At 35.5% G+C, this 14770-nt stretch overlaps 2 protein-coding genes across 11 annotated transcripts in view; one reads left to right on the top strand and one right to left on the bottom strand.

Moving 5' to 3' along the window:
* The window catches only part of MCPH1 (microcephalin 1), a 225446-nt gene that overhangs the window by 83951 nt on the left and 126725 nt on the right, over positions 1–14770 (bottom strand). The gene's annotated exons all lie outside the window — the stretch shown is intronic.
* The window catches only part of ANGPT2 (angiopoietin 2), a 58750-nt gene continuing 45872 nt past the window's right edge, over positions 1893–14770 (top strand). For all 5 annotated transcript variants that reach the window (XM_075923605.1, XM_006137766.4, XM_006137765.4 and 2 more), the window contains exon 1: positions 1893–2495. In XM_075923605.1, the coding sequence (XP_075779720.1) occupies positions 2208–2495 (288 nt within the window). In that variant the 5' untranslated portion in view covers positions 1893–2207. The remainder of the gene's footprint in view (positions 2496–14770) is intronic.

The following is a 14770-nucleotide window of genomic DNA, read 5'->3' as shown; positions in this document are numbered from 1 at the left end:
CATCTAAGAAAAAAATGTCAAGTAAAAATCCCTCAAAAATGTAAAACAAAATCTGAATCTAACTTAATCACACTTTAATAATGCTAATAGCCTAATAATGTCTAGCCAGACAAAATCAGATTTAAGATTTTTTTTAAAAAGCTAAGAACAAACATGATTGTTCAGACACCTTGCCACAAGTAATCTCATTAATTGAGAGAAACTGTTATACAAACAGTAGAATATTTTTGAAAAAGAGAAACTTCTATTCAAAGAAGTTTTGTGGCTGTATTGACAAGCTTTTAGCGCATCTGTCACATTCATTAATTTTGGTAACAATATCGAGTTGTACATATAATCTATGAATTCTCCCTATTTAGCAAAAACAAATGTTTCACTGATAGTTATATTTTACTGCAAATATCCCTCATCATCATGTCTTCAGACAAATTCAGATAAATAAATATACTGGAATTCAAAGCATAGTCAATGGAAAAAAAATACTTCCCAGGAAACAAATTTGACATATTTGTTTTCTCTCTCAGAGCAGAAACTTAAGTTAAGCACATTTTGTCCACGTTGGGGTTCTCCAGAAGTAAACACTTTGGATGATCTCCAGATAGGGCAATCACTAAAATATAAGTGGAGTAAGAAATCCCAACCATCCAATGATCAACAAAGTAGAGGTTCTAATTCCTATAACTGGCTTTCACAATCTTTATGTAGTTTCCATATCATGGAAAGTAAAACCATGTTAATAGAAAGATATATAGGGAAATCTGTAAGGATGCTTCTTATGGTATAACTAACTGTGCTTGTCAGATGTATAAATAGGGGCCTTTGATCCCTGAGGCATATTATTTTGGAACCTTCTTTAGCACCACGTTTACTTAAAAATAAAAAATAATATTTAAGTAGAGAAGTCCAGTTTCTGTGTCCAGATGCAGGGAATTTCTCTTCAAGATTCAGTCCCCCCAGCATTATGGTTTCCATAGCATATTTTCTAGAGCAGAGATGTATTTTTCCAAGATATTATTGGAATCCAACTCCTTCCTGATCTTTTTTAACTGATTATTATAAATATGGCTTCATGACATTTTTCTTCACCTTCCATCATTTCTATTGACCTCTACTAGAGACATGATATTGGACCAGTATGATACCTCTCCCCTCATGTCATGTACTGAGGAATTCCTACAACTACTCTGAAAAGTTATTCCCTTTTTCCTAGCTGACTTTTGATTTAATATTTAAAAAACGAATATAATTTAAATTAGCCAGTTAATATAAATGACTAACATTTAAAAACTGCTTTCAAGTTTTGTTGTTCATATTTACATGATTTACATAAAAGTCTACTTTAATTGCAGTAGAATATATTTACACATAATCTGTTCACAGTTGAAGGTTCAATACTTAAAAAAGAGCATTATTTCTTTCTGAAAGGGTAGACTGAAGCCTGCTTTTGTCTGATTAGAAGTATCCTCCTCTTCATTTATACAAACTATTAAACATAGGCCAAGCTATGCTGGTCAGACACATTTCAAAAGAATTTTTCTTTAAGAGGAACAAACAAAGGACCTTTTGTGGGCATACTTTAAAATGATTACAACAAATAATTTACAAGGTTGTACTGGAAGCATAGGTGGAGGCTTGCAGAACTGATTTCTCTGTCTAGGAAATTCTTAATTAGAGTTGTGCTAAAGAAATTCATAGGGGTCCTATAAGTGATCAGGTTTTGAACAGATTTAGTGCCGCATACCATGCAGCATTCAGAAGTGTGCTCTGATCTTTGTTCTGCCTTGCAAGCGACCCCCTCTACAGGAAGATAACGGATAAGCCAGGAGGGAGGAGCAGTTTAGCTACACATGTCTGGCTACTCTTATCAACTTATCATATAAGGAAAGGAAAGTGATTGATTCAGATACCAAAGCTGTAAAATCTTGCCAAAAGACAAGCAGAAGAAAACATTAAAGCTTATTTTAAAAACCAACATAGAACTTGCAGCTGAGACAGGACTGTTTCTGACAGTGAGGGCACAGCTGGAGAGAAGACAGCACTTTTTTACCAACTTTGCAACTAGAAAAGTAAAAAATGCCCTCATTCAGAGTACTTTACATGGCAGTAAAGCACTGAATTTCAGAGCAGATAACTAGATATTCTGAACTCTTGTTAAGAATACTGAAAATACAGTACTTAAGATTTGCAGAGTTATCGTAGCAATTAAAATGTGGCTGGCTGTTTACTTTATTTTGAGCTGTAATCTTGTTTCAGCTTCAGGGTACAGCTCTTTTCGTAAAAGCATGGAGACTATAGGCAAGAAGCAGTACCAGGTTCAGCATGGGTCGTGCAGTTATACCTTTCTATTGCCTGAGATGGACAACTGCCGCTCTTCTTCCAGCTCCTATGTATCTAATGCAGTGCAGAGAGATGCACCACTAGATTATGATGATTCTGTACAAAGACTCCAACTACTTGAAAACAGCATGGAAAACAACACTCAGCGGCTAATGAAGGTAAGACTGATTTCTATTGTAAAATACAGGGTCTGACATAAAATGTTTATGTATTTTTTACTAATGCTTCTTTTTCTACTTCTGTAAATCTCTAATTTCACAAAATTGTCAAACTATGTATTTCCCAAGCTAAATTTGAGAATGAAGTGGTCCAATCAAAAGCTCATGTTGAAGTTAGGGATACAATAAGTAGAAAAGAAGTGAGAGCTATATTATTCTGCAGAACAAATATGCTGTTTAACTTGCAACTCAGCTTTAATGACAATAGTTACTAGCAGTTTTATGTACTGGCTGCAGGCATTTATGTGAAAAATCATACATGTAGCAATGAGTAATAGGAAAAACTTTAGAAACAACTGACAGTGGATAGCTTGTCTCTATTTAAAAGGGTATACAGTTTATTTACATGGAATACATTTTCAGCATATTCTACAGAGATAAATTTAAGTATGTGACTCAAGATTCTGTGTCTAAATCTGCAAATACTGCTTTCAGCATCTCCAGAGACTGATGTGTACTGAAATTAAGCCAGGGAAATGACAGTTTCAGGAAAGCTCCACATAATTAAAATCATTTGTATTCTGTAACTCTTCCACTTAAATAGTGAGTTTATAAATGAAAAAGTCGAAACAAAGCTAGTGCAGAAATCTCTCTGTCCTCATAACTGCTACAGAACAACCTGTTATAATTGAGGGAATGCATATGTATATATGCACACAGAGAGGTACACACAAAATACCTGAAAGGAGGCAATATTCTACGTGAATAGCAGATTAGAAATTAAATTATTCACTCAAACATTTTTAATGTTAATAGAGAATACAAATACATTCAATGCCACATGAACAAGTTTCAATTTTACCGAAACTAATTCAGACTTTCCCAAAATATTAACCAGTATATTAAATTTTGATTTAAGCTTGAGTTACACAATTTTAATCTATGTTCAAGAAACAGTTTAGTTGCATGGTATAGCTCTTATCCTAAATCTATTTCACACTATTATGCCTGTATTTTAAGCAAAAAGAATGCTTTAACCTATCAACTTAATTACAATACTTACTGAAAACATTTACCCTCACATGCTTCAATGACAACATAAAAATGGTGCTGATTTGCAAACTGAAGTACAAAGTGTCAACTTCTTTGTTTATTCCAACATTTATAATGAATTATCATTATGGAATAATATTTGTGTTAGGACTCACTTCCTCCCAGCAGGTACACAGATAACCAGGATTATGTACCCTGTGAAATCAGCTAAGAGTGCATGTTTAACACACAGAAGCATTTTTTCAAAATATAAAGCAATGCGTACCTTCATATATGAAAGCTAGCCTTAGACTCAGTTCATAATTTGGAAACTTGGAAGATTTTACACAGACCCTTATGCCACAAGCCTTCTTTTAGGGTTTTAGGATGATTAATTTTAGTCACACAAGTTTGCCAAATAGATCTTAAATGTCCAGTCCGTATTCACATTGTCCTGCATTTTGCTTCCGTATTCACTCTTTTGCTTTAACTTCCTGTTCGTTTCCCTTCATACACCTGTACATTCATCTCTCTTGATTTACCAATATTTTCCATTGCAGTGTTAGAGCAACACTAACAGATTTACAATGCAAGATGAAAATATACAAAATAAAACAATCTAATCCATCCACAAGTCATTTCCTAAAATGAATAATAAAAGCACACAGAAGCATTCTATGCTACATATAAATTATTGTAATATTGTGTTTTCTTAATAAAGTGACATCAGGTAAAGCAAAAACCTGTAAGATAATTCCCCCTCAATTAGTCAAACTTCTCTTTTTCCTGCCAACCTCTAGGAAATCCTTTACAAAATAATAGACAAACAAATCCAACAATGAGAATTCAAAAGGTCATTTTTTGGTTGTTTTTAAAGAGGACACACACATTTAAGTATTTCTCTGAGTTCTGCAAATGTTTCCATAGGTGCACACTGCCCATTTATAATGGTTTCTTTCTATGTTTAGCAGCTAACCATCTTATAGAATGACTTATTGTTTACCTTTTCATTGCTTTAACACCTGCTCATTTTGTTTTCTGTTATATCTACAAAGAGCACTTCAGAAAGCCAACTTCTGTTAAGGCTCATATTACTAGTCACACCTGGTTTAACTGGATGTGAAAAGCAAATAGTAAGCCTTAAAGTGCTTGACTTACCTTACTTGATTTCTTTTTATTCTGTCACCTAACATACTACATGCCACTACATTAATATTCCAATAAATATGATAGATTAGCCAAAATTAATGATCATTCAATTTGTATCTTAAATTGTTTTGAAAGGTTAATAGAACACTGACAGAAAATTGTTATTAAATGACTGCAACTTCTTCTTTCCTTAGTAGTTGCACTGAACATGGAAAAGGTATTATGTCTTTTAGTAATCTCAAATTTTATTCAGGAAAGTACAGTTGAGACACGACACCTTTTTATTTTTGAAGTTAAATTCAAATAATCTAAAATTATCTTGCAAGCTGCTAACATAAATTAACTTTACAGGCTTTGTTCCAAGTGTATTGCACATCCCAAAACAATTTCACATTTCCCCCTTTAATCCATCAACCAAAGGAAATGTTATGTTTCTGAATGAACACTGGACTGTATGAATGGAACAGCCTGGGAAACATCACTGTTTAAAGGACAAATACAATGGGAAGACAATAAGTTGCACAGGACTGTTTTTGCTTTTTTATTAATAAGAGAATTTGGCCTGTAATTGCCACACTTTGTGTCTTATTTCATAGTACCATTTTTTTTGGAGAACCATACTAGTAACTAATGTTATCATTATAAATACAGTATCTAAATCTATACTGACACCATTTTTATTGATTTATAAACACACTTTTCTGGTAACTGATGATGATCATTAAATTAGAAGGAAATTGGGAATAAGCCGTCTGATGCCACCAAGCATGTAGTAATAACCAATAACCTGATGTTAAAGTGGAAGACAAAAAAGTCATAATACACCTAGCACAATTATATAATTCTGAGTATTATGAATATATCTACGCAAAATGAACAAACAAACAGCAACTGGTCTGTGCCAACTGACAGGTTCATGGGGCTCGGGCTGCAAGGCTGATTGATTACTGTGTAGACTTCTGGGGTCAGAACTTGAGCTCCAGCCTAGGATCCTAGCCATGAAACAGCCCCTGTGGACCACAGCCAACTGGCAGGTGACAAGCCACAGATTTTTCTTTGCTGTGTAGACACACCCAGAGGGAGCATTCCTTCTGACATCTCCCATTCCAAGGATCAGTTTATCTATTGTAATATGGTATTTGTTTATCAGATTTGTTTTGTAATAGGGGGTGGGATAACCCTATGCGCATTTCAACTTTAATTCATGGGAAGTAGGACATCTGAGATAGACCACTAAAGTTTTAAATTTTTTTAAACCATGCGTATGTAGTAATAGTTATGCCCACATTACAGATTTTTGTTATCCAGCAACAACAGATCTTCAAACATTGCTACAAGATAGGCAACTCCTGTTCCTAAGGTTTATGAATAAACCAAATTTTATTAAAATTAGTAGCAGATATCACTCATTTGAATAATGGTAATTTCACACCCAATGATTTATATGTATCAGCTCGAGAACAGACACTAAGATCATTGCATTCACTTCTTTGTACCTAGTAATTTTAACACAAGAGAAAAGGATCTCTACAAAAGTGATCCTATTTAACTAATTTTTGCACATTCCTAGGCTATGTTATTAGCAACAGTTAAAGATAACATACTAATCACGGAGTACTGAACTTAAGCAAAATAAATTAATGTATTACTGATGGGAACAAGACTGATCAGTCTGTATCTGAACAGTGCAAGTCAAATCCAACAGCAGAACTTAACTCATATTTACTGTTGACCTTAAAGTGGATTATTATGGTATATAGGTGTATTGGGGGAAGTCCACTTTTTGGGGATATTAAAGAAATGTATTTTCCTTTCTCTGTTCAGTATGAGGCTAAAAATCCTCTGACAATTTGAAATTACTTCAAATGGCCAGTGTTTCTTCCCAATCAAAAGAAGTTCAAACATCGTAGGCTACATGAGAATAAGCACATAACGGTTTCTGCATTTGCTTGTACAACTATTGCAATACTAGTTTTCAGCACCTTGAATATAAAAGGAAATACATGAGATTTTCCATAAACCAAAGTTATATGCAATGTGTGTGTGGGGGGGGAGTATATTTTATTAAACATTACTCAGCTAATGTTTTGTATTTTCCAGCATCCAACAGATGATTTTGACACTCAAATCTAAGAACTGCATTCCTTTCCTAAGTAACACATCTGTTTTCACTTACATGTTTCTGTCTATCAGTTACATATTTGTTAGAAGAGCACTGGCAGGGCACAAAAAGAAAATACCTTTTCTCCCTCACTTTGAGACAGCAGCAGTGTATGTTTTGGGGCAGATTTCCCAGGCAATATGCAGTGATCCAACTATGCACTTTATTAATGTAAGTCATGTAGATCAGGAGTAGAGAAGAAAACAAAATAAAACAAAAAACCAAAAAGTTGTGGCCCCTGGCTAAGGAGAAAGACACTCTCCTCGTATACCAGAGTCTAAGGGATCCCAGGCTAGTAAATTGTGTGTGATCCAGTGCCATGAGGAAATAGTGGGGAACTCGAGCACCAGCACAGGCTCCCCAATGTGGGGGGGAGCCCCACGCAATGGGAGCCAGATCCAGGCAAGCCGGGGCCCACATCTAGCCCATGAGCCATAGGTTCCCCACCCCTGATGTAGGTAAATCCCTGTAAAATGTTTTTAATAGCTTTTTGCCCAAAAGCTTAAAGCAAAGAATAACAGCATTATTCTACAACGGCAAACTTCCAATTTTCAAGACGAAACAAGAATCGAACTATATGGTGAAATGAAACCAGACAAACAGTAGGCAGAATGTTTCTTGTACAATTCAACAATACAAAAATAAGACTAAGGTTTTATCACTTATTAGATATGAAAGGCAGTGTTCTGTAAGCAGTATAGAGGTCCTTACTTCGGTTATGCTGCTTCCAACATCTAAATGCAGGATTTAGTTTGTCTTGCTCATAATGCACATTGACGAGGATCGCAATTTAGGAATATGGATAGCTGGAGCAGCAGTTAGGAGTTTTCCCAATTCATTCCTGACTGACATTTTTCCCATTAAATTGACGTTCTTTCAAGAGCAGATCTGGCAGACGACCCTGGAGATGACTGAGTAGACAAGTTTCTAGAACTATCCTATTAAGATGCCCGCTTGCATACACGCTTCACACACTTCCATTCCTGAGCCTATCATTGGAGTCTTGAGACCAATCTCCATAAAGTTCCCATAACTTTACATGCCACAATAGTTACCTTTAAAAACTGTTTATTTTGCACAAGTATAATTTTCTTACCATTAGTTTTCCATTTGCATTTGTTTTTTTAAAAAACACATTAGTATCTATTTCTTTATAAAACTTACCAAGCAAAATAATCAGCACTACGGATGTCACTCACTACTCATGCTGAAAACTCCTTTTCCCCAACTAGAGACAAGTACTTTGTTAGCATTGAGCTCTGTATAAGACACATAACAGGGTCCATTCACAATTTACAATGCTAAACATTGGCACTATCAAGAGCAATACATATTATATTATTTGGCATTTCAATTATTTGGGGTATTGGAAAGTTCACTGCATTTTTCCTTGTATGACTCTCAACCACTTCTCACAGTAAATCATGACTGCTCAGTGAAGAGCACAGAATAGATGCATTTTATTTGACAAGTTTTATCACACTTTAGAGAGTCACCTCATGCTATATTTATTGCTGTCTTTTAATAGCTTTGGCTTAGAGTCAGTATAGGGTGCAATTAAATGCTGTTCCCTGCATCAAAGTGATGTTACAGAGTTGGACATATATAAGATGACATAATTTAGATGATATAGTCTTGGGTTTAGTGTCAGGGTCTACAACATAGGTAATACATTTAATTTGTCAGAGAAGGGATCATCACAGTAACATGAGTCCTATCTGACTCTGAATCAGCACCAAAGCAAATCAGCTTAGCCCCTTCTGGAGGTGTGGGGGACAATTGAGGGGGGAAAAAGTGAAAACTCTTCACAGGAAGTGCTAATTAAATTATGGTGGCCAGCATTGTTTCTTTGCCCTGTCTGGCATGCAAGAGCAGCAGACCAATTCCAAAACCATGAGTTTGAGGGATTGGTAGACAACAGACAAAATGAGGAACGGAGAGTGCCGCACACTTGTGTTAGACTGCGTCTACACTTGCAGTTGATCAGACACAACTTTTGTCATTCACAGGTGCTTAAACCTCTCGCCCTCATGAACGACAAAGTTTTGCCACAGTAAGTGAAAGTGTGTATACTGCTTTGTGGGCAGGTGCACTCTGGTACCAACAAAGCAAAACCCACTCATTGGGTATGGAAGTATTTTGTCAACGAAAGTGCTGATAAACAGCATTCACATATGCTGAATTTTAGTGACAAGCCTATGTCAACACTGCCTTATTGCTAAAAGCTGCATAGTATACACATAACCTAAGATGCCTAATAAATAAGGATGCTTGGTGATTGGGGATTCCTGGGTGACTTTGCATGTAACTGCTCAGATGACCCCTTTAAATTCCTCATTATAATTACTAGAATTAAAAAACAAATAAAAGCAGCACCAGATAATTTGACAGAATCTCACAAAAAAGCTAGAAAATGTAATCATGTCAAATTACATTTTGCCTTTAAAAAGTCTGTGTTAACCCCTCAAGTGTCTGTGTTTGCAGTATAGAAACTATATAGTTAATTTTTACAGTAGAATGATTTAAGATGATACCCTTTCCTGCCAGATTGCTTGTCAAATGGGAAAATTATTCATCAACTTGGCTTTCTTTTTAGTAGACTTATCCCATTCTCTGAAGGTATTTCCAGAGTAAAGGGGGAAATAATTATGTTAGCTTTTAAAGACTGGATGGAATGCTTGTTTCATGCATCTCAAGTGCCTTACACTCCAAATAAACTGCAGTATTCAAGAGCATTCCAGATTACAAAATCAAGTTCCATATTTTGTATCAAGAGATGCCTCACCTAAGCAGTTCTGCAAACACTTACCATGTCAGGATTCAAGATACCCAAGAAAATGTGTCATATTCCATTAACTCCTTTCTTCCACAGCTTGATTTCTGCATTTTCACCATATCATACTATAAACATATGATCACAAATACTTTTTGTCATCATTTGCCTGGATAGCCTGGGTAAGCCTTAAATTAAATTACAAGATGGCAGATCTGAGTCAAAACGCATCCAGTATCTAGAACGGACAGGAATTAGTCTAGAGTTTTCTGTTGGTGAATAGACTCCCCCTCCTATAATTTATAGAATGTTTATTCTAGTATACTATCATGGGATTATGTATTAAACGGGGGAATCTATGAAGCTATAGGAGCTCTGTCTCCACACTGCTCCAAAAAGCTTCCAAAAGTTTGCTAGCTTATCCCAAGGACTTCCAGCCCCAGTAGGGCAATAACCCCAACTCCCTATCCTCAGTCATCCTCTTCCCAAAATACCAGTCTCTCCCTTATAAAGGAGAATGCAAGTAAGGGGCCTGAAAATGAGATATCCCTTCCTTGGATGGATAACAGGTGAAGAATCGCTGAAAGAACATCTGAAATTCAGCAGCTGGCTCACTTCTTTTCTTAGCGATTCCTGCTGAGACCAAGCAACGTGCAATATAGTATTGTGACACTATCCTTTGATACTCTCCTTAGCAGTTGTAGATTTTGTATCATGTCCTTCTTGAATACTAAATAGACAGAGATTATAGCGTACCTTCAATCACATCATCTCAACTATGTATTGTTGACTTTATAACAACTGAAATTTTACAACGTCCTGCTGAACAGCAATGGCAGTGTTATTCAATTTTGTAGACAGGAAAGCCTGCAGAATGCATTGCAACAGCTGTCTCAAGTCCAACAACAGGAACTCTTGAACAGGCATATATTTTATTATTTATATTTTTAGACTTTGTTGAATCTAAGGTTAGACCACATAATGGGATAATGCAAACTGACAAGTATATTAAAAAGCCACAAAATGAAATTTGCATGAGCTGGGTAATTAAATTTGAGCCCAAAGTTAGCTATAAAACATTATATGCGCAATCCTCTTCATTTTCCACTTCATGTTAAATAGAATGGGATGTTTTTAGCAAATGGAATATAAGTCAAGGTAATATGAATAAACAAGTATCTTCTGTAATTTGTAAATTTATTTGGCTTTTTAGGACTATATGTACTAAAACTTTTAGGAGACCATGAAAATTTCAATTGTTTGCAGTAGGAAAAATGGTTGTTTTATATAATGAGGACATTAAGTACCTTCAAATGCCAAATTTAATTGCCTGAAAACATAAGCCAGCCCAAAACAAAGATGTGAAAGCTATCACTTAAATAATTTCCAGAGTTTTATCTTCCTTCCAAGTTAGTGGAATCTGTATCATTCATCAGGAATTAGTTGCTTGCAATCGTTTACTGGTGTATTATATTCAGGCTAAAGAATAATATGGAATGTATTTCCCCTTGATTTTTACTTTTAGCAGCAACATTGTTGATTCACAATAGTTTGGTAAACAACCATTTTTTCTCCCACTCACAACAAGAGCAAGTTTTTGGGCACTTAGTTCAAATTTGTTCAGTTTTGTAACCAAATATAAAGCATCCACTTAAATAGCAATTACCCATCAAGTAACAATAACCTTTTTATTTTGTGCTTTTTAAAATAAACCAACACACAATTGGCAATACGTGTCCTGGTAAAAATCAGTGCTAGAAATCCAAAAACAGCAGCGGTCAAGACTGAGTTACATTGGACGTGCAGTACATTTTTACATTTCCCTACACTGCATCAGCAGGTAACCTGTGCAGTCTCAGTTTAATGTGGAAGAAATTTCCCCAAATTCAGCTTTACAGGTTTAAGGAAACAATCCCCTTACTTGTTTCTGCTTGACCACTTCAGAAATGTAAGCCAATTAAATACATCTATAAAACCTTTCCTAAAATAGAGCAAGTCAAACTCAGTTCTAGGTAAACAGCAGACTCCTATCAGTAGATCCAGTTTGCACAGATGGATAAAGCAGACCAAAGGACACAGTTTGCAATAAGCAGTCAGTGACAGTATACCCAAACTTAAATCATATGTCTGAATGAAAGTGATATAGCTGACTTCAATGAAACTTGCTCGCAGGAAGGCTGCCTTTGGTCCATAGTATACCTGAATTTTCTCTCCTGTTTTACACACCTCCTGAGCCTTCATTCTATTACCTCAATTTTTATTTTATAATCAGATACAAATACTAAATAAAAGGATATCATCATGACTCTCTCTGAAGCCTTTAACAACCACGTTCTTTGAAAGATTCTTTCTAACACACAGTGAAGCAGGACACAAATTCACAAAGGGTAACATCTAAGGTTAATAATGAGATACTTAGAAGGACATGTCACAGGTGCAATACAATGTGAACAATGTGACCTCAGATGCCCTAGGAGGGTACATGGTGCTGATCTGCTGGCAATGCCAGCAAACGCGAACACAGCCAGGAGCTACAGCTAGATACTGAAGAGAGGGAAAGCTCCCTCCTTCCTATGCCTACCTAAGAGGTTATTGTGTCTCCAAAAAAAACTTCTTAGACACAATAGCATCCTTGCTGTTCTTCAGGTTGAAATACTTTGAAAGCTATAACTGTACAGAGGGAAGAAAAAATGAAAGGAGTAAAAAATACCATTTGGCAAACAAACATATTAAGTTGAAAAATATTCAGCTTGTGTACTTTGCAGTGAGGTGGTCTTACAAGATTCTTCCCTGCTATTTCCGAAACACTATCGGTTAGTACAATCTGGTCCACTTAAAAGGTCAAATATTTTCTCTTCAGAAGTATTGATAAGACCCTCAGAGATGTCTCTGACAAGTTTGTTTTAGTTGTATCCAGACAGTTTAACTCCATAAGGGACAGGGAAATCCTTCCCATCTTTCCTTATGTTCAGTGGTGAAATTTTAACAAGAGACTCCCAGGACTGGTAGTAACACACCAATGAGGGACATAACCTAGAGAGAGTTACTATAGTCTATAAAGAAAAATCTCTCCAACTAATAACTTGATTTTTTTGTATGTTGAGAGGAACATTATAATGCATACAATGTATTCCACTAAAAATAATCAGCAATTGACAACATATGCACTGGTTCATAATACTATATGTTCAAAATCATGCATGTCTTCAACTTTAAAAAGTAACTGATTCTCACATTATTGACTTGAGTCAAAAGTGTTTCACAATATTTCTTAAACTCTGGATGTGCTCAATGCTCCCTCTCTGCAAATCTGGAACGTGCCAATAATTCTGCACCTAATGGCTTAAGACTAAAAGGAATACAGAGAACACTTTTGAAATGAGACACACCCACATTTTATAACCAACAAAGAGGGATTAATTGTGTTCTCTTGTTTCCTAACTAGTTTGATCTCTGAACTCCAGCTCGTTCTTCCTTTTGGTGGAGGTGAAAAGCAAGATTATTGCTTTCCTGAAAAACACTACTATAGAATATTAGAACTAATTGTGAATGCCTAGAATTCCACTACTAGCAAATTTTGAAAGGAGATTACTTATCTCCCAAAATAATTCAATTATAATATGTCAGCATATGTCAAGAGACATTTGTAAAATAGTGTATCTTCTCAAAGGAGAAATTTATTGCAGACTTCATTGGATTTGGAGACTAAGGCCATGTCTCCACTTCCCCGCTAGAGATCGATCTTCTGGCATTCAATTTAGCGATCACTAAATTGAATGCTGACAATGCCCCTGGTTGGTGCCAGTACTCCTACTCCTTGCAAGGAATAAGGGAAGCTGATTGAAGCATTTACTCCTGTTGGCCTCCTGCTGTGCAGACGGCACTAAGCTCGGTTTATGGTATGTCAACTCCAGTGTCGTTATTTACGTAGGTGGAGTCACATACATTAAAGTCGACCCTCCAGATCTAGTGTAGACCTGGTCTAACATACAATAAAAAGATAACTAGAAAGCTTAACCCCAAGGAAGAACACTTTTGTTCCACTAATTTTCTAAAATCTTCATGGGGTTAATAAATTTGTTGGACAATGCCTATATGCATACAGACTCCTGAACATCCCTGGTGATAAGCACCACTATTGATGCAGCACATTTATAGTCTGTTTATCCTATCTAGCTCACTGTCCTGCTGAAAACAGATTAAGCAATAGCAAAGGATTACTTCAGGTCTGAAGTACTGATAGTTTATTCAGACTATAGGAGCAGGAACGTTTCTTTATATATGTCTGCAAAAAGTCCAAGCTCACTAATACTGACAAAGGCTTTAGGTACCCCCACATCCTCTCCAAAAGAGTTAGAATATTAAATCTGTTATAATAGTTTGGCCTGTCACTTATCTTAAACAAAATTTTAAGTGATGCAAGGCAAAGTTATATATTTTGTAAATGAAGAATCCTAATTCTAAATAGTTTAAGATGATTTGGATGAACCCATTCATTATGTTCACACAAGACTTTTTTATACTTATTGTACTGAATAGCGGGAGCACCACTGACTCACTGTCTTCCTGGCTTCAATGCTACTGAACTTCGGCAAAATGCCATTAATGACTCAGACATTTATTTATTTATTTGTCCTTTATTTTTAGACTAATGGGAACTTTATGAATTCCTTCCCTGCCTTCTAAGAGCAGATACCACTTAGCTTTGATCCTGAAAAACAGTGTTTTAGAATAAGAGCTCAGGTAATTTTATCCATTTCTGATTTATATAATTTTTTTTTGCTTTACACACTGGGTTCTATACAGAAAGTTATTACAACTATTAAATTGTTTTCTAGCATGCACATAGTTACAGAGATTAAAGAAATCACAAGCATAGAAATTAAAATAGATGTGTCTGTTTTCATTTATAGTTTTAGTGAATAGTTAGAAAAATGTACATCTAACCCAAGTATCTTAGAGGCTATAAAATAACTTCATTTTCTCTTAAATAGCAAGCTATTTAGGAAAAATATTATTTGCTTTGTGAGATTAGCAATTGCAATATTTGTAATAGTGAAGAGCTTTTGGATATCTTGAGTACTGAAAATTCGCTCTCTACTTACGAAATATTCTTGTGCTTTTTTAGCAATAGTTATTTTGGTCACAATGTTTGCAGTT

This window comes from Pelodiscus sinensis, chromosome 3 (genome assembly GCF_049634645.1).
Source record: "Pelodiscus sinensis isolate JC-2024 chromosome 3, ASM4963464v1, whole genome shotgun sequence".
Taxonomy (NCBI): Eukaryota; Metazoa; Chordata; order Testudines; family Trionychidae; genus Pelodiscus; species Pelodiscus sinensis.
The sequence above is the reverse complement of the archived record's forward strand: the minus strand, read 5'-3'. Positions and strand labels throughout refer to the sequence as shown.